The 21,396-nt window shown below is 38.5% G+C and overlaps 1 protein-coding gene across 3 annotated transcripts in view; it reads left to right on the top strand.

Moving 5' to 3' along the window:
* The window catches only part of PRKG1 (protein kinase cGMP-dependent 1), a 1,210,064-nt gene that overhangs the window by 1,165,818 nt on the left and 22,850 nt on the right, over positions 1 to 21,396 (top strand). For all 3 annotated transcript variants that reach the window (XM_051982636.1, XM_051982637.1, XM_051982638.1), the window contains 2 exons: positions 15,910 to 16,049; positions 17,947 to 18,036. In XM_051982636.1, the coding sequence (XP_051838596.1) occupies positions 15,910 to 16,049; positions 17,947 to 18,036 (230 nt within the window). The remainder of the gene's footprint in view (positions 1 to 15,909; positions 16,050 to 17,946; positions 18,037 to 21,396) is intronic.

The following is a 21,396-nucleotide window of genomic DNA, read 5'->3' as shown; positions in this document are numbered from 1 at the left end:
GATTGGATCTATTTTCAATGATTGGTGTATAGGGGATTCTCAGCAAGAAAATCATATAGACAAAACTCCTATCAATGCAGATGTCATCTGCTCTTCAACTTATAATCATAGACAGTTCTTGGGGGGGGGGGCCTTGCGAGGTTAATAGACTTACCCAAAGTCACCTAGCCAGTGAGTCAGTGAGTGTCAAGGACAAAACTCGATCTTAGGACTTCCTGACTCCACACTGAGGATTCCTCTGTAACTACTCTCCTATGTTTCTAATCTCTTTCTCTCATCCATGTCTTTCTGCTTCTCTGTCTCTGTCTTTGTCTCTGTTTCTCTCTCTCTCTCTCTCTCTCTCTCTCACTCTCTCCATATATGTATATATAATTTTATATACTGATCCATAAATAATTATATTTATATATGTCTATATATAATATAAAGCACATAAATATTTGTAATACATATATTATATACATGCATCTATATGTGAAATTATAAATGCAATGCACTTAGCACAGTGTCTGGCACATAATAACATCATATAAATGTTAACTATTATTGTCATCATTATTTACAAAAATATAGAGGAGAAGAGAGAACAAAATTTTTGTTACGATCATCACATCACAAGACATAAAGATCTTTAAGTCTACTCCACTAATTTTAGATGGAAGGAAACTGAGGTACAAAGAAAGTCAATGACTTGTCCAGCCACTAAAGTCTGAGATAGAATTCAAAACCAAGTGAAGAAGGACAGAGGGGAGAGTGTGTGATCAAGGAGAGAACAAGTACAAGGAAGTAAAATTCGATTGAAATAATTCCTATTTTTAAGCCTGGAAGTTAGAGCTATTCTGTTTAGTATTGTGTGTGAGAGAAAGCATACTAAAATTGGAAATGGATTAATAGTAATGAAATAGGCTAGTTTAAAACTAAGTCTAACCGTTTAAAATTATATATGTATGTATATATACATACATATATATGTATGTATATATATGTATGTATATATATATATGTAACATATATAGTATATATATATCATGAAAAAGTAGAATGGACTTTTGAATTTTAAAAGTTCTGCATAGATCCTATTTAATTACATTCAAGTTTTCAGGCTTTACTTTAAAAAGATACTTGTATTCATTTAAGTTTACTCATTATACCTCTACATGAATCAACATACTTCATTATAATAATCAATCTAGATTCTATAAAAAAGCTGCATTGCCAGGGATTTAGCTACTAGGTAGGAAATTGTTTGCTTACTTACAGAAAAAGATAAATACTAAAGTGTATTTAATTTAAAAATCTAATCTTGAATGTAAATGATTAAATTTTCCTAAAAATTTTTACAGAATAAGAAAAATATATAATCCAGTAATAAATAACTTAAAGGAAATATATCTAAAGGAACTAAAATTTCCTGTGGTTTAACTTACTCCAAAGAATCATGAATTTTAGTCATTATTTAAAACAAAGTAAATTCATATTAAAGGATATTGAAATAAACTTGGAGACTATATCATATTTAACAGTGGAAAAATATTATTATTAAATATGTAGAGAATTACCTGCAGTTATAGAAACTAAAATTTTAAAAGAAAAGTTAACTGATTTGGAAACAGAGAGAAAAGAATAACAACCAATAAAATAAATCAAATAAAATTTAAAAATTAAAATTCATTTGATGGAATGTTGAAAAAACCTATATTTTATAGGTATATCAAAAAAGAAAATATGGAATATTTTTTACTTAAGCAAAAAATTGATAATCTAGGATACAATAAAATTACAAATAGATTCAGAGCAAAAATGTTAAAGGCTATTTTAAAATAACATGATGATGCAATAAGCATAGAAATTTATTTAAAGGACAGGAAAGAAGATAGTAGATTAGCTGGAAACTAACAAATTGTTAAATTATGTTGGATTCAGAGAATATATTATAAAAACAATAATTACATTAAACATAAGGTTTGGAGACAGGGATATGGAGCTGTAATAGAGAACTTCAAGCTTCTCTATAAATACAGATTAGCATTTGTTATCTTATTTGTTGATTTAATAAATTGTCTGGAGCAATTTAACAATTTAGAAAAAGATAACATTAAAATAAATGTTCTTATATGTAATTTTCAAAAAACAGAGAAAAACTAAAATCTGTCTAGCTCTTTCTATAAGATACATATGTTTCTGATGTACAACTAGATAAAAATAAGACAGAGACAGACAATTTTAGGCCAATATTACCCATTAATATAAATGTAAAAATATAACAAAAAACATTGGAAAACAGACACAACAATATATTTTAAATTATTTATGATGAGAAAGTAGCACTTATATCAAAAATGCAAGGTAGAATTCAGAATTAGGAAAACAATCAGGATAATAAATCATTTCAATATTTTAAATAATAATTATGTCAATGAGTACAGAAACCCTTCAATACAATATATTGTTCAAATTTTTTATTAAAAACCTTAAGAATGCAAGGATTTTCCCTCCATGTGATGAAAAGTATTGCTTCAAACCTAACAACATTATTTGTAATGGAGAAACATTAATGATAAAACAAAGATGTCCACTTCGACCACAAATATTAGAGATCATTTTAGAAATTCTATCACAATAATGTAAATAAAAAAAGGAATTAGAGATATAGGAATTGGCAAAGAAAAGATTAAATGTATTTGAGCAGAGGAGTTTAGATTTAGGATCATATAATATTTAACTATAAAGTGATCATAGAGAACATCTGATCCAGCATGCATTTCAGAGGTGAGGAAGCAAGGGAGAAATCTGCCCCTAAGTCTCATTTATATAAATGAGCATTTATGTAGTATGTAGCACTGCATCCCACAATATGTAGTTAATTTCATATCCATAGATCCTCAACCACCCCAACCTGGCTTAGTAGTGAAAGAAAAAGCATGTCATCAAAGGTTTTTGTGCAGGATAGTCATATGATGTAATAGATAAAGATAAATCAAGTTTTGAACTTCTCTCAAAAGAGAGAAAAGGAAACCATTTTTATGAAGTGTCTACATACAAACTACCGTCCTTCATCTGGCAGGGTCATGATACTTTATTCTTGCCTAACTCTAAAAATTTCATGGCAGCTATTCCAAATTCCCTCGAAATAATAATAATAGCATTTACACGGTGTGTCTTGGATGCTAAGCAGTGAGCTGAAAGTGTTACAAACATGATTTTATTCTGATGCTCACAACAACCCAGGGAGGTAGGAGTTATTATTATCTCTATGTTACAGATGATACTGAAATAGTGATTTGCCTAGAATCACATAGCTACTAAGTGTGTGATACAGAATTTGAACTCAGGTTTTCCTGATTATAGCAACAGTTCTCTAAATACTGGACCATCTGGAAAGTCCATCAAGAAAAAAACCATCTCCTACATATGTAAATAAGGTTGAACAAGCATTGTTCCATGCTAAAGTAAAATTAAGATTTTCCTTTTAAACTGGAAAGAAATATGAAACTTATAATATTCATATGTTTATGTGCACACATATTTCCTCATGCAACATATAAATCCTCATTTAAATGTACATTTACAATCCTTAATTTAGGTCAACAAATACATATGTTTAACCATTGAAATCTGTTGCTAATTCAACCTTCTGCCACCATTACCTCGAACACCATTTTTATTTAATATTAGAGCAGATTGAATAGAAAGATTGGGTTGAAGAGTAATGGAAAATAAAGTTAATTCAGCTTGGTGTGACCATATTTTGTAACCTGAAGAAGTTTCAGGGATGATATGAGAGTCGTGTCAAGCACACAAAATAGAGATGGGTTGATCCCAAAGGGTTGGAGTCAGAACTATGTCTGTTAAGTGTCAGAGAAGCAGATGGAGGTTTGCTAAGAGTTGGAAAGAACCCAAAGTTTGGTGAGCATCCATGGAGATTTCAGTCAAAAAGGAACGGTAGCAGTCTAATGCCCATGATTGGTGCACACCAAAAGCCTTCATGTAAAGACCTCCTCTCTGCCTCTAAGGCAGCTCATTCCACTTTTAGCCAGCGCTAAATTCTGGCAAGTTCTTCCTGACATCGAGCCTAAATGTTTCACTTTGTATTTTCCATTGATTGCTTCTGGCCCTGCTCTCTGTCCAGTGCTCTCTCCCTTAAGCTAATCTTGGCTATCCTACTCACTTCCCCTGGTTAATGTCAGATGCAGATAAGCTATTATCAAATGCCCGACATTTATCAGGGATCATTATTGTTATTCATCAAAGCTAGCGCCTGAATCCTACATCCATCCAGAATTGGGCATGTTTTATTAAGAGATACAGGTGACTTCTGAATGTGTTCTGCAGGAATCATCCCAGCTGCTCTCAACAATGTAAGCTCTCAGGGCAGCGCCTCAAAAGTGTCCTCACCTGGGGCCCCCAGAACTTACTGTGGGTGGAAATTGGCTCACACTTCTCTTCCCCCATGCCCAAGATCCACAGGAACATGGTTATCATCAAGAGACATGGCACATGGTAGGGACTTGGAGGCATCTGGAAGAAACAGACTATGTTTGAGGAGACCAGAAAAGTCTCAGAGAAAGAAATGGGGAGACATGATGAGGGGATATCAGGCTGAGAAGACCATGTACAAGTTCTAGGAGGGATCAAGAGCCAGGACATAAGTGCCTGAGATTTCCTCATCTCAACTACCCAATCTAATCCAACAAACATTATTAAGTATCAACTGTACACAAAGCATTGTAGTAGACACTGGAGATGCAAAGTCAAAATGAAAAACAGGCAGTCATGGTGATGTGAATAATGTCAGACTCGACATTAAGACCGGAGCTCAAGTGCTGGCTCACACCCTAACTAGCAGAGTGACCATAAGCAAAACACTTACCATTCTTGGTCTCGGTTTTCTCATCTGTCAAATGAGGACTCATTGGCCTCTAAAGACCTTGAGAAGAATTCTAGCTCCAGCCAAGAAAAAGACATTCACAACATATCAATAAAAGTGATGTTAATACTTTAATTAATTAGTTAAAGTAATAAAAATCATTAATTAATTGACTAAGATAATAAGTTGACATTTACATTGCACTATAGGGTTTTTAAATACTTAATAATAACTTAAACTTAGTGCTTTATGGTTTATAAAATTTTAAAGGTATTATTGAATTTTATTTCCACAACAGCCTTGTGAGAGAGGTAGAATTTCTCTCCCCATTTTCCAGTAAGATAACTGAGTTTCAGAGGAGTAAAATGATTTTCCCAGAATCACACAGCTGACAAGTGTTAAGACAGAGTATCCATGACTCCAAGTCTTATGCATTATCCATTACACCAAACTGCCTGATGGATGAGATAAATAGATATTGATATCCACCAAACTCTTCAGTGCCCTTTTCAAGTGATTCCCCGCATTATGGTTTTCCACTGTGCCTCATCTGCTTATAGACTGAGATCCCTGACAGCAGTTTGCTCTCACTGAAGTAAGTAAAGATGAGCAGAGCAGAGAGTCAGACTTAGCTCATATAGTTCATCATCTTTAAACAAATGCTCAACATTTTTCATTTTTCTGAGTTTGCTTCAGTCAGCCCCGGTAATCCCTGGGCAGTGAGAAGATGAAAGGTCTGTGTTCTTAAGACTTTCCATTCATCTCCACTAAACAAGTCTGCTTCTTGTTCCTATGAGGGTATTTACCAAAATGGCATGGCGGCTCTTGCTTCCTCCTCCTCTTCTCCAAATTCAAAATACAATGTGTTTTTGTCAGGATAGGAAAGTCTCCACTTCCAGACACTTTCATCATTTCAGTTTCCTTGTGACTGACTGACTAATTTGTATTGGGTTATAGAATTTGGAGCTGGGATGGATCTTAAAGATCATTAAGTCCATCCCTGCATTTTTCAGAAAAGGAAACTGAGTCCCAGAGAACAAATACACTCACAGAGAGTAAAGTAGTCGAGCCTGGATTTGAATCTAGATTTTTTTACCTTTGGACAATGCTATTTCCTATGACGCACATCTCTTCATTTGTTCCTTATTTTTTTTCTCATCAAGTTAAAACATGAAATTTTGAAGTTAACAGATTTGGAGAAGTTATTGAATAATTGTTAGCATTTTTCTTTTATTTTCATTTTTCTTCCTTTTAAATGACATTAATAATTACCTATCTATGAAAGGCTTTAAAGTTTACAAAGCACTTTAACCGTTGTCCTTTGAGCAGATGAGGGAACCTGTGACAAAAAGGAGATATTAACTCCTCATCATACTGCCTCCCCAGGCACTAGTCCATATGTCATGTTCATTCAAATAAAAGGGCACAAAGGATTTCCTGAACACTTTCTTTTCCTCACACTCCTGGATATATTTTAGTTTTATTTGGAGAACATCTCTTAGAATTCATTTAATCACCTCAAGAATGCTGGTCTTTTCACCATCTATCACTGAATGGAAATCCCTCTAGCGTGTGCCTTCCTTGAGGTCTCAGTACTGAAACTCTGATTTGACATATTCCTGGATAATGGTTCCCCTTCCTCCTTCTCTCCACTCTCAGAGAAGTTCAGATTTCTCCCTCTGCCCTCCAAGAACCTCCATAGTCTTCTTTTCCTGTCCAAATAGTGTTGAACAGGGCAGACACAAAGCATTAAGTTTCTACCTGCCTAAGGTCCACTCTTTGCCCACTATACACTCTCTGTCCCAGACAAACTGGGTAACTCAGAGTAAACTAAATATGACTTAGACTTTCCCATTGTCATATCTTTGCCCAGACTGCCCCATTATACCTGAAGCATCATCCCTCTTCCTTTTTCCCTCTTGAATTCCCTCAAATTATTTAAAATCAATTTCAGGAAGCTTTCCCAGATCCCTTATTATTAACAACCTGATTTCCCTTAGAACCTGACATGGCACTTGATTCTGGGCTTCTTTAATGCATTTTCATATTACATCCTGCATTATAGTTCTCTACATTTGTGTCTTATCCACCTACCATAGTATAATATCCGTGATGGTGATCACTTAACTAAAAATTGTAGTTTCTAATTTTCACCACAGGGCTTAACATAGAGGTATCTAATAAATACTGAATGTGTACAAAATGATGAAAAGTTGTAGTCCTTCCTTAAACTGTTATTATAAGGGTTAAAGGTGGTAAAAATCAATGGATACGGAGGGAGAGGAACAAGAATCAGGCTTGGGGTGCTGAAAATTTTAATGACCAAGTTTGATCCCAAAGGGAGGAGGGAGAAAGTTTCTCTTCTGGATTATTTGCAAAAGGCAAGGAAAGGGATTGTATTAAAGTTGAAGATTACTGTGTGTGTGTGTGTGTGTGTGTGTGTGTGTGTGTGTGTGTGTATTTCAGTATATTAGTTTGGTTGAACTGGGTTTTCCCTTTTTTTGTTTTCTATTGAATAAGAAATGGTTATGTGGAAGGGAAGGAGGAAAGAACAGATTAAGAAATAATTTTTAAATAAGCTGAGGTTTTGAAAAATTCTGGATAAATGTCTATTGTGTTTAGATTGTCAGTGACATGAGCCATAAAGTTCTTCCTTGCTTCTCTTCCCATTTCCTTATCACGTGGTGCTTAATTATTACTGTGGCTTATATTTTAGTTTTAAACGCTGTCTCCACAAAGAGATTCCTGCCAGTGTTACTGGTGATGCAATCGTAGAGAACTGAATAGTCTAGAAGGATCTTGTCTTCATAAATGGAGAAGAGAACGATGGCTCCACATCCCCTTTTTCAAGCTGAGCTTTTCCTGGGGTGCTAGAGAAAGTCTACGTGTCATTTCTTTGTAGAGATCTGTGGAAACTGTAAGATTCTAGTCCCACAACTGAATTTCTGAGTTAAGACAGTGTATTTTCTTGGAGAGAAATAGCTATCTGTGCATAAGCTTCACTCTTAATTTAGCATGGCCTGAGCTCTCCTGGAAGAACAAAAACTTCCTAACAAATGACCAAGGGTTGATTAACCTTCCAGAGCCTCCAAACAGGAATAATAGCATTTGCATTTCTGATGTCACTGGGTTGTGGTGGATACCTGAGAGTCTTTATGGGATGACTCCCCTTCTCAAAGACCCTGCCAGCCAAGTGGATAGGCCCCCAAAGTCCTGCTAGAGTAGAAAGACGATGTGGGGATGCTCAGTGGAAGGGAGATCCTTTGTCTAAGCCAACCTGAGTTTGGAGAATTTCCTTTCCAAGGCGTATGTGGAGTTAGGTACAGTTCGGCTGTAGCCACAGAGCATCTAAATTTTGACTCTAAGTCAAGAGTCCATAGTCCATAAATACATTTCCAGAGGGCCATGAACCTGGAGAAGAAAAAAAAAGACATAATGATTTCCACTAACCTCTACTTGAAATTTGGCATTTTCTTTGATTTTGAATGTAGACAAAATAATTGTATTCTAAGGAGGAATCCAGAGGTTTTCTTCGCTATAAAAGGGATCATCTTACATGAAATGGCTAAAGATCCCACCTCTAACTTGTAATGATCAGAATCATGGCATTTTTATAGCCTTTAATATCTGACACATTTATTTGAGAATCACAAAAGGCTTTTTGATCTGTTACTCTCTACTTTATAAGAAAACTGAGACTTGGGACGGACTTGAGACATAGGTAGGCTTTTGTAAACCAACACTGGGGGCCCGGCCTTTTCTCACAAATCAGTGGGTTAATAGAAGGTCTTTCTCATGGGTCAAATCTGGGAAAGGGACCTTTTCCTGAGAGAGAGACAGAGCCTAGAAAAGTGTTGGTGACATTTGGCAGCCAAAATGGCATCTCAGACAAGAACACGCTCATCACTGACAGGCTGAACACCGATGTGCAGTTGGCTATCCTGGACTTTTAAATTCCTGTGCATCTGCCAAGCTTGGAATCCTAGCCATTAAATTTCTGTTCAGCATAAGCCCTTTCCCATTTGTCCCCATCACAAACTTCTGGTGAACTTTCCCCATCCTATTTATAAGGCTGTTAACTTCCAGCGTATGGAGGTCTATAAATAGAGAGGATGACTGTCCGTGGGCCGCACAAATATCTTTCCTAATAAAACCATGTGCTTTGGAAAACACACACATTCGCTCTCTTGTCCCTTCCTCTCAGTGCCACAGGCCAGCCCCTAGGACTGATCCAAGTCTCCTCAGTCCTCAATTCTGAAAAGTCTATTAAAGTCCCAGGCTAGTGGCAGGTGCTGCTGTTTTTTCCAAATGGTTTTGAAGATGAAGGGTGGGTAACTAATTTCATTGTCCAGAGAGCTTTGATTCAAATCTTACATCAGATACTTATTAGTTCTGTGGTTCTAGGCAAAGAGCTGAATCTCTCTGAACTTCAGTTCTCTCATCTTTAAATGAAGGAAATGGATTTGATACCATTTAAGATTCCTCTTCTTTCTAAAGTTATAACCCAGGACAGAAATACACAGAACAGGGGAGATTCATGGCAGGATTCCTTTCTGATGATCGTGAGAGACCAAAACAATGGCCACCTTGTACAATTTTTGATGGAGAGTTCAGGGATCACCTAAAGCAAAGGATTCCTTCAGTATTTTGGTGTATCATGGATTCCTTGGATAATCTGATGAAATCCATGCACCTCATCTTTAAATAATATTTGTAAATATATGGGGAAAAATGCATATAGGTTTCCTAAAGAAACTAAAAGGTTAGTGAAAATACACAGCTATGATTTCATTTTCCTTTCCAAATTCACAGATCTCTGACACATATCTGTAGATCTCTTGGGATCTATGGACACCAAAGTAAGACCACTGATCAATCCCAGAGCTGTGTCTACATTGAAATATCCATCAGTGGGGGAGGACAGGTATATTTACTCACCATGGTGGCTACTCCCTTACCTTCAGTTCACAGTTTTCTACTAAGCAGTCACCACCTTTCATCCTCCCTCCAAAAATATTAAATTTGACTATTGGTTAACACAGCTCTCTAACTGTTTTACCCTCAAGTGAAATATTCTTCTGTATTGATCTCTCTGGGACCAGACTAAATGGGACCTTGATTTGCTCAGGATCACACAGCTGGTCAGAAGAAGTGAGGCAAGAAAGCGTTCTGACGCCAAAGGCAGTGCTCTCCCATAAGCAATAGGCTCTCTAAAAACAAAGAGGGAATTATTTATCAAAACCTGTGGACAGCTCCAACATTTTTCATATTGGTTGCCTCTTTGAGGGCAAGCAGTATGTCATTTAATCAGTCTTGGAGTGGAAAGGTCCCTCAGTGGCCACTAGTTGAAGCTATATATGAAAGAGAATCTCCTCCACAATAGATTCAGAAGGTGATTGTCCAACCTTTGCTTGAAAGTGTCCCAAGAGAGGGGATCCAGTAGCTTTTGCCGAGAGACAGCTCTCATTTTGAGAAAGGGCGAGAACGTGGATATTTCATAGAAAGATTTTTTTAACTTTCTTAATATTCCTTGTACTTAGCACAATGCCTGGCACATAGTAGGCACTTGATAAATGTTTTTTAATGACTGTCAACATTCTATTCTTTGTATGCTGGACGTTTTTCAGCTTCTTAATCTCCTTCCTAAAACATAGCCCCTACAATGGAACACAGAACTCCAAATGTGATTTCTTAAAAACAAAAAACAGGGGGACAATTGCTTTCCTCTGCATGACATGATATCTTTGCATCCCTTTTCCTCAGCAAAATGCCACGCACATAGTGTGTATATTTGTTAAATGAATGGATAAAAGGAGAAGCAATGAATTCCATTGTGATTCAGTTCAACAAGCATTAATAATCACCTACTGGGTGCAAACTCTGTGCTAGAATTTTAATCCAGACAATTCTTTCATGTAAAAGTGAATTCTGTGATTCTTTAACTCTTTCATGAAGAGACCCATCAATAAAACAATCTCCTCCTAATGGTGGATCCCCAATTATAGCCTGTGTCCATGTTGATTTTGGATTGATTCCTCCACCTCTTCCCCTTATGTTAAGCAGAAAGACCTGGCAAGAGAACAACTCCTTTTTTGGCACTGTCCACACACAAAGATATGCTGAAGTTCCATATCTAAATACAATGAACAGGTGTCCCTCCAAAGTTCTTCCAGTCATTTCTCCTTCTATTTAGGAAGGCATTATTTAGGCACCTGCTAGCCCTTCTAACAAATGGCCTGTCAGCACCTCTATCTTAGACCCCATTATGTCCCTATAGAAATTAATCCCAAATACCAAAATGGAATTTCAATTTGAAGCAAACCATTTACGTGAAATGAGGTTTCAGATTCCTATTTTAGATAGATGGTACAACATAAATTTGGTTTTCACTAAAGTGGATTTTAATGAAAAGAATGCAAAGAAATGATAAAACGCAGATATCTATGTTTCATTAGCGCATCAGAGTTCTGTTATTCCTTCAGTTTGAGAAATCTATCCATCAATGCTGGTTTTAACCTACCTCTAAGTTAGTCTGAGAGTAGCATGAGGGCCAGAGAGGTTAGGTAAGTGGTCCATGACCTCCAGATGGTGAGGATCAGAAGGGAACGCCAAGCCTTAGCCTTCATGACTCCAGGTCAGAGCGCACGCCTCTTATGCTGTGCTTCTTCATGTTCACAAAATCAACGTGAATAATATTTTAGGTCATCTTGCCCTTGATCTGAATTTTGTGACCGACAGAAATTCTGTGGAGTGAGACTCCCGTGCGAGGATTTATTGTAGTTCCCCAGATCCTCCAGAAGCAGCCTATCACATCTCTCTTTATTCCCCTTTAAACTGTATGACCTTGAGGAGGGGGGCCTTCCAGTCCCAGATCTAGCAGAGAGCTCTCTTAGTCTTGCACTTAGAGAAAGAATAGTGCTCAAGTGACCGTTTGGGATGACAGATATCTTATCTGGGGAAGGAGGAAACAAGTGATTGTCACTCTGTTGTGAGACTGTCCCCATGCACAGTCTGGTCTGAAGACCATCTCACAGGGCAATTGTGGGCCCCGGGCTGCAGTTGGAGGTCAAGATGGAAGGAGCAATGAGCTGAGTTCCTTCCTGTGCAATTCTGCCCCCTGCTCCTCTCTATCACCTCACTTGCTGCCTTGAGAACCTGGGCAATACTGTCAATCTCCAGTAAGGAACTATCTTTTTTCCAATGAGAGAAAGGAAAAATAAAGCAAAATATAGTGAAGATTTGCGTGTCTTCTCTTTCACCCAAATTTGCTATTTGTTGGGCTCATTGCACAACAATTCCACCAAATACCAGGAGGAAGGAAGTGTTTGTTCATTACAGAAAGGAGGAGGGCAAGACTCCCTGAACAGAGAGATTGTGGGATTCTCACTGGATTCCCATTTGGGGTTTTGTATATTGCCTCTTTTGAGGGATTCCTTTGGTATATGATAATGATCAGGGAATCAGCCCCATGTTGTGGAGAGGGTGGAATCTCATGTCCCCTGAAGAAGGCTCCTCTAGCCTTCGCTCAGAGACCCCCAGGGAGCAGAAGCCCACGGCTTTCCAAGTATGCCTTAACTTGACTCCATGATTTTTAACCTCCTTCTGCTTTCTTGGGCCAAGTAGACAAAGTCCGATCAATCCCATGAACAAGGGTCCTTCACATATTCGAAGATGGTCAGATTCCCCTGACTGCCACTCCCTCATGATCTGTGTCACATCAGACCTAGGGGTCTTCTTCTGAGACAGAAAGTGTTGGATAGTGATCTCTTCGAGATCCCTTGGAGGTCTCACTTTCTGTAATTCTGCGGCCTGATAATTCACTTACATGACTGATGGAGTAAAGAAGACCTTGCCCATCTTAAAGAACAATATAAATGCCATTATTACTATTCTTATTACCACTACGACTACTTGTACTATTACTACTACTGCTGCTACTATTATTTCTACTACTACACTACTACTACTACTACTACTACTGCTACTATTACTACACTACTACTATTACTGTTGCTGCTGCTGCTGTTATTACTACTACTACTACCACTACTACTATTATTACTATACTATTACTACTACTAGTAGTACTATTACTACTATATAACTACTACTATTACTACTGTACTCCTATTATTACTATTATACTACTACTATTACTACTAGTGGTACTACTACTACTGCTGCTGCTGCTGCTACTACCATTACTGCACTACTATTACTATTACTGGTACTACTACTATTATTACTTCTACTGCTACTACTACCACTGCTACACTACTATACTACTATTACTATTACTACTACTGCTGCTGCTACTACTACTACCACTACTACTACTCCTACTACTACTACTACAATTACAACTACACTACTGTTGCTATTACTGGTACTACTATTATTACTACTACTATACTATTACTATTACTACTACTACTGCTGCTGGTGCTGCTGCTGCTACTGCTACTATTACTATTACTGGTACTACTACTACTACTACTACTACTGGTACTACCTACTATTACTACTACTAATTCTTCATTGATTACCTTAAAATTTCTCACATTCTAACTCTGCAAATGGGTTCTGACTGGAGAGTTTTTAGGAAGTGGATACCTTATGAATCAAGGACGCTGAGGGTGTTTTACAGTTATCACGGGGACATTTTGATGCTGTGACTTGCCTCAGAATTCTATAGCTGTGGTCTTTCTAGACTGATATCAGACATTCTACTCCAGCTTAGGGTTGAGGCAGCTCATGTCAGAATTAGTACGAGTCATTTTGCTAACTCATACCAGCCTTACCAGCAAAATGACTTTTAGCTAGCTTGTGTGACTCGTGGCCACATTGGGTTGTAGGGGCTCACAAAGTCCAGCTGCACTCTGGCCTGCTGAGGCCAAGTGGGAAGCATTGAATTTGTTCCTAGAGACCACTTTTCAGGCAGGAAATAGATAAGCTGGAGAGCATTGAGAGGAAAATGACCAGAAGGAATAGGATTCGAGTCCACATCATAGGAAGTAGATTAAAGGATCTTAGGAAAGACTTTGGATGGGGCTAGAATAGGTCAGGATGGTCCATGAGAGCTTCTTCACTCATTTAAATGTGTGTTTGACTCCAGAGGACAAAATTCAAAACACAAGAAAGGGGCCATTTTAATCTTGACTAAGGAAAAACTTCCTAATAGTTAAAGTTATTCCAGAGCAAAAACAGACTGCTTCAAGAGGTGGGGGATACCTGTAGCTCCATGGCTTAGCACAGTACCTGGCACAGAATCAGTATTTAAAAATGTTTGCTGACTGATTCTCATTATAACCTTTGAACAGTGGTTAGACTGTTCTTAATAAGTCTCTACTTATTGGATACTTCATAGAGAGATTGTACAAACTTTAGGCTATGTAAGATCTCTCCTGGCTGAGAGACCCTCATCAAGGAGCCTACTTTGCCTGGCTCTCTGCTCCAGAATTTGTGTATCCTGGCTTGGAGCCATCCTCCCAGACAGCCATCTTGACCTCTTCCATGGTGTCTTCTTGCATCCCTTTATTTTTCATTATAAATGCCCCTGTCTGCCTGGTTTCAAAGAACTGCCCTCATCCTAACATCCAGCCAGAGAGCAGAGAAGCTTTCAGCTGGGAAAGGCTTTTCGAAACTTCATTAAGCAAGCATCCCTCCCTCCCACCAGGCAGGCAGGTTCATGAAGGCTGCCAAAGACTGAGATCCATTAGGCTGAAATACCCTGGGGTTCCATCTAAGCAACATATCCTATTAGAGTGCTTCCATTCTGAATCTAGGCTGCCCTCAAGCTCCTGAAAATGGCCCTTAGAAACGTTGGAACCATCCCTGAAGTGGAAGCAAGAAATCAAATGTGGCAAGCAAGGCAGGGAGATGGATTTCGCTAGTTAATCAGAAAGAAAGTTTTTAAGTCTTTTCCTGGAGCTACCTGAGCTTTGTTCTTGATTGCACTCAGAGAGACCTAGCAAACAAATTGAACACATCCAGAGTCCTGCTGTGCGCGGCCCTAGTCAGGTTCCAGCCTTGTGTCCAGTCAGCATAGATAAAGTGGGATGTGAACAAGTTGGGGAGTAAATAGTACCCATCCTCATCTGGAAGGATGCTAGTGCTAGTGACTCAGGAGGATTTGTGGAAATCACCTTTAATATTTACAGTTTGAATAACTCAGACTCAATTTCCTCGTTTGTAACTATCATATCAAAGGATGATATATTTAAAATGGAAAGAATCCTCAAAGCCACCTTTATTCTTCAGATGAGGATGCTGAAATTTAGAGAGAGTAGGGACTTCTTCAGTATCACCCAGCTAGCAAATATCTAAGAATGAGATTTAAATCCACTTATTCCTAATTGCCCATCCAGTGCTTCCATAATACCAACCTCATATAATCATTGTGAGGATCGAATGAGAAAATGTTTGTCAAGAGTTTTAAAAAGCTCAAAGGGCTATATAAATAGGAGCTCCAATATTGTATAATGAATGAATTATTAGGAGCTGTGTATCAAACATCAACAAAACCAATGAATTGTCTTGATCATTTTACATTTATTTCACAGTTTTCAGTCTCTCCCAATCATCAGATTCTTCATTCACTTTCCCTCTAAACGGACTCTAAACTTTCCCTCATCCTTCTAGTTCTTCTTTCTCTCTGCATTATGTCATAATGATCTTTGTCGGCTCTTTGGCTATCCTTTTACTCAATGGTTCTGATTTTATTATAGTATTCTTTTTCATTAAGATATCACCATTTGATGTCATTGTGATTGCGATTATAATGATAAGAACAAATGAATGCAGTCCTTCTCTGAGTTGATCTGACTCAGTTCAATTGAGATTGCTTTAAATTCAGCAAAGACAGGAGAAAGAAGCTTAATTATAATCTGTAAGGCAATCTTTTGAATATCATTTTTTTTTACTTTGGTAAAAGTGATAAATGGTTGGCATCCTGGGTTCCCACAAAATGGAGATATGTTATATGGCAGAATAATTGCCCCACTTTGTATCACTCACTAATGGATGATCTTTCTTTTATCCAGGTCCAGTTGAAAAGTGAAGAATCAAAAACATTTGCCATGAAAATTCTCAAGAAGCGCCACATTGTGGACACGAGACAGCAGGAGCACATCCGTTCTGAAAAGCAGATCATGCAAGGGGCTCATTCAGATTTCATTGTTAGGTAGGCTTTGGCATATCAGATTCAGATCTATAGGAGGGGTGGCAAGGAGATTTTAAAAAATCTTGCCCACATTAATATCTCAATGCAGACCCTAGTAAGAAATTTTCTACCTGTACTGATCAGTTGTGCTAATTCCGATGTTAAGGTTTTTGATTTTTTAATCCATAACATCCTAATTTGTATAAACTTTATTGGTTTCAGTATGCAACACACACACACACACACATACACACAAATACACACATACTTATTTTTTCCCAAACCAAGGGGAAAGTTTTCAGTACATTTTCATAAAGTTTTCAGGGTACATGTTAAATGAGTCTCCTTAGTTCATGTCATATCCTCCTTCCAAATCTTTTTCTTCTCCATTCAGTTTCCCTCCTCAAAAACAATCTTCATCATTTCATGAAATTTCACTAAAGTCCTTTCCTGAATATTCATTGTAGTATAAAGATGACTTGATGAGAATCCCCAAAGCAAGCTTTAATTGCTATAACTAGGATGGGATGACTGGGACTTTATTCCTGGGTGATAAAATTTAGAATCATGCTACCATCACTCTCAAGATTTTAGAAGAGGAAAAACAATGGACCTTGGAACCTACTAAGCAATTTAATACAGGGTTAAAATACTGGAGGCTATAAATGATGATTTCCTCAACCAGACTATTGGTCATACTCTAAAGAAACTCTTCCCCATTCCAAACCCATCTTTATTCATCTCCATGATTGTCTTAGAACCAGCCTTGTGACATCCTACAGTCTTTGTCACTACTCCTCAAAAATTAATATAGGATATCATTTTGTGTCATTTTCCCAATACAAAAACTGTACTGCTAGGAGTTCTGACTATGGAAGGTCCAACCAAACTGGGGAACCATAAGTATAGGCCCAATAATACACTGCACATCCTCTTACCAAGATTTGGAATGGCTTCTCTACAGGTTGCCCACAAAGTGACTTTTTTAAAACCACAACAGACCATTGACTAAGTTTTATAAGGGTTAATATCTGCATTGATAAAGGAAATAGTCACATGCATGAAATCATGGATACTTGATATAGTGTAGAGTTATCTGTTTATTATCTGTTTTCAAAGCAACTTCTTACTGTCCAAAGTTGTCCAGCCATGTTTTCCAATGAAGAAAAAAAAGGTTGATTACTAAAATACCCAGTTTTTCCTAAGAGTTTTTAGAACTTTCTTGCAAATTTTTTTTCAAAGCTCCTGAATGATGTCAGAGAACTAAAGATGAGATCTAAGGCAACCAAGCTTTGTTTACATGAGGAATGAGTTATTCTGCCCTCTTTAAAATGACACTTCTAGGGACAGACTAGGATCTGTTCTCATACAAATGGGACAAAAATTGATCCATATAAATTAGATGTTGTGCTATTATAGGAGAGGATGAGCAGAAAAACCTGGAAAGATTTCCATTTCACAAAGTGAAATGTACATGTACAAAAGAACCCCAATATTGTAAGATAATCAGCTGTGAATCACCAAACTCTTCTTGGTAGTGCAATGATCCAAGACAACTCTTGGGGGACTTACAATGAAAAACGCTATCCATGCCCAGAGAAGGTGCTAATAGCATCTGAAAACAAGAGGTCCAAGTTGTAGCAGAGTAGATTTGAGTTTTACTTTTTTTCTGCGTCATAACCTTTGTTCCCATTCAAAGATACTCTTGGTACTGCTCCACCCTAATTTCCAAGAATTCTATATCAAAGAAAAAGCCACACCCAAACCCTTCAGAATTATTACCAAGTTATTGTAGAAGGAAATCATTTAAATAACAGTTATTTTAGAAGGAAATCATTTAAATAACACTTATTTTAGAAAGAAATCATTTAAATAACACTGGTTTTTTTTTGTTTGTTTGTTTGTTTGTGATCCACAGACTATATCGGACCTTCAAGGACAGCAAATATTTGTATATGTTAATGGAAGCCTGCCTAGGTGGAGAGCTTTGGACGATTCTCAGGGACAGGTAGGTAATTTAATGGGCTTCTGCCCAGAAGAAAACAACAATTTGTAATGTTTCTCCCTACGAATGATAAAAATGATATATGAGGTAGACACAAGAACAAAATTCAATGAGGCATTTTGCCATAGACCCCTATTTATTGGAATAGGCACGGGCTTTAGTCTAGCTCAAAGATGAAGTTTGGGTCTTTTTTATGAACTTACTGCATCCCCGGAGATTTCAGCATTCTGGGAGCAAAAACCTCTCTTACGGTACCGTGTAGGGATTAGGAATGACATTTCTGCTGTGTTTTTAGAGTTTACAAAGCACTTTATGAGGCAGTTTCATTTCAGCAGCTCTTAGCAGCCTGGGGGGAAAGTTTTATACTTATTTTATGGCCACTTTGTATGGAAGGAAACCAAAGCTGAAGTTGGGACAGTAAGTATCACTGTCCAGAGTCCCACAGTGGTACTCTGTGGTCAGAGGGGAGATTTGAGCCCGGACCTTCTTGAGCATCCTATGCTCTAGGCCACATTACCCCTCTAAACGACTCATTTGTTCTCCATTCTCTACTGGTCATATCTGCTATGGGTGACCTTTGGGACTTGACTGAGACAGCCTTCTATAAAGTGGTCAGCCTTCCCCCAAAGCCTTCAGCAGACACTGCCTTAGATGGGATCAGAAAAATCAGAAGCACTTACAGGCGTCCCTCCTTCTTAGTGATGACTAAGGACATCAGGATGGACTGACTTACAAGTAAATGGATTTAAGGGAGGCACACCTATGCAAAGTCACTAGTCTCACTCCCTCCTGCAGAGTCACAAAACTCACAACCACTGACAGGAACCACTTCCCTGGGCTCCATTCAAATGTTCCTAACTCAATGCTCTAGGTCAGAGCTAGAGCTAAAGGAAGCTACCTCCAAGGCTTTGCCTGAGTCCGTCCCAATTGTGAGCTCTTGCTTCCTTTTTACCCCCTCATGGCTATCTCTTCTTGACCAGTCATCTTTGTAAAGTTTCACCACTTTGTCTTAAACGTATCCCAGAAAACATACGGACCTGGACTTTCATCTCCACCATCAGCAGTTTTCTTCAGTGTGTTTTATTGGTAGCCTTTGGTTTTATATCATGATCATTTCTCCATTTCTCCCACGTGCTCAACTCTGCCGTGTCCAAAAGAAAAAGCTAAGCAAAATCAACTAAAACGGGCTCTACAAGTGGCAACGAATGCAATATTCTAAATCAGATGTGTTCAAGCCAGTTGTTAAATTGTTAAGTCTTGGAAATAGATGGTCCTTACAAAACAGAATTTGATTTATTGTTTTATGGGTTAACAATGCAAGTTAAACTGAAGAATATATGCATAGACATCCCTCTCACCCCAGAGCCAGTTGTTAAATATGTACCAACACATGCCCGAACCACATGATCTCTGGAGTCACTTACAGTTTTAAGTCCTATGATTCTAAGCAGGTGCCCTCTCGCTGCCCACCCAGATTCCTCCCCTGACATTCTCTTCATAGTTTAACATGAGGAGCCCTTGTCACTTCCTTCCTTACTTGAGCTCTCCTAGTCTACAGAGTATGGCTCCCTCACCCCAGCACCTAAATACCCCAGGCTAAAGATAGTGTTCCTGGGGAGCCATCCTTGATTCGGGAATTTATCCCCGCCCTCTTAGCAACTCAAACCCTGCAAATGGTCTCCTGGGTCCCAGGGCATCACAAAGCCAGACCGACCCTGCTTTTGCTAGCGCCCAGAGATTTAGTCACTCTCTAGCCTTCATGGGTTTTATTACCATTTGCCTACACAGATCCATGTATTATAGCATTAAATCAGTCAATTTCTCATCTGCCTACAATAGGCCCCATCTTGGCAACAGGAGGAAAAATGATTGAGTCCTTGCTCTCCAGGCCCTCAAGTGCATTTATCTCACTCTCACTCTCTGTCTGTCTCTCTCTCTGTTTCTCTCTGTCTCTCTCTCTCTCTCTGTTTCTCTCTGACTGTCTCTCTCTAAGTGTCTCTCTCTGTTTCTCTTTGCCTCTGTCTCTCTTTGTCTCTCTGCCTCTGTCTCTCTCTGTCTCTCTCTGTTTCTGTTGTTGTCTCTCTGTGTGTTTCTCTCTGTCTCTGTCTTTTTTGTCTCTCTGTCTCTGTCTCTCTCTGTTTCTCTTTGACTATTTCTCTCTGCCTCTATCTCTCTCTGTTTCTCTCTCTCTCTCTCTCTCTCTGTCCCTCTGTTTCTGTCTCTGTGTGTGTTTCTCTCTGTCTCTGTCTCTTTTTGTCTCTCTGTCTATGTGTGTGTTTCTCTTTGACTGTCTCTCTCTCTCTCTGAGTATCTGTCTCTGTTTCTCTCTGTCTCTCTGTCTTTGTCTCTGTCTCTCTCTCTCTGTGTGTCTCTCTCTCGCTTTCTCTCTCTCTGAGTATCTGTCTCTCTCTCTCTCTGTCTTTGTCTCTCTTTGTCTCTCTCTCTCTTTATCTCTTTGTCTCTCTCTCTGACTCTCTGTCTCTCTATCTCTCTCTCTCTGTATATGTGTGTCTGTCCGTCTCTCTCTCTCTCTCTCTCTCTCTCTCTCTCTCTCTCTCTCTCACACACACACACACACACACACACACACACACACACACATTCTCTTTTTTCTCCCTTGGACAATACATAGAATTTGGAATTGCTGTGCCCTAATGCATCAAACATTCAGAGAATTATAGATCTGGGGCTAGAATGGATTTTAGAGATCATCAAGTTCAAGCAGATGGAGCCTGAGCCTCAGAAAATATCAGGAACCAAGCTGGTTTAACAAAACTATTAAGTCTAAGAGGCCGAATTTGAATTCAGGTCTTCCTGATTCCAGAGCCACTTGTCTGGCCATGTTGCCCTCAATGGACTCGTCCATATTGGGACAAGAGCTCTAGGAAGATGTCTTTTGTCACCTCGCTTTCTCCCCCAGCAGCCAATCAGAGCCCTCTGCACACAGGCAGTCCTCCGCAAATGTTGCTTTGTTTTTAATCACTTGGTTGATTTTACTGGTTCATTTTACCCCCCAAGGCAAAACTATAAAATGATGGCTCCTCCATCCAAATGTCACGATATACCTGGAAGAGCAGGTGCAGACCTAACGCGCATTTCTCCTTCTCTCCAGCCCAGCCTCAGCTTTGCTCTCCTCAGTATGTGCTCCGCTTGTCCCTGTCACACCTCTGATCTCCATTAATCACCAAAGACCATTAAGTACAGTATCGAGCGCAGGTCCAATGCTGACTCTGCCGACAGCTTCAGTGTGAGCTGGGGCACCTGCTGTACCTCTCTGAGTCTCATTTCCTCAACTAGGAAGAGATGGTCTTGAATTAGCTGATTCCTAATAGCTCTTCCTTCTATGCTCACAATTCTGTGATG

Source organism: Antechinus flavipes, chromosome 2 (genome assembly GCF_016432865.1).
Source record: "Antechinus flavipes isolate AdamAnt ecotype Samford, QLD, Australia chromosome 2, AdamAnt_v2, whole genome shotgun sequence".
NCBI lineage: Eukaryota > Metazoa > Chordata > Mammalia > Dasyuromorphia > Dasyuridae > Antechinus > Antechinus flavipes.
This window is presented reverse-complemented; position numbering and strand designations above follow the sequence as displayed.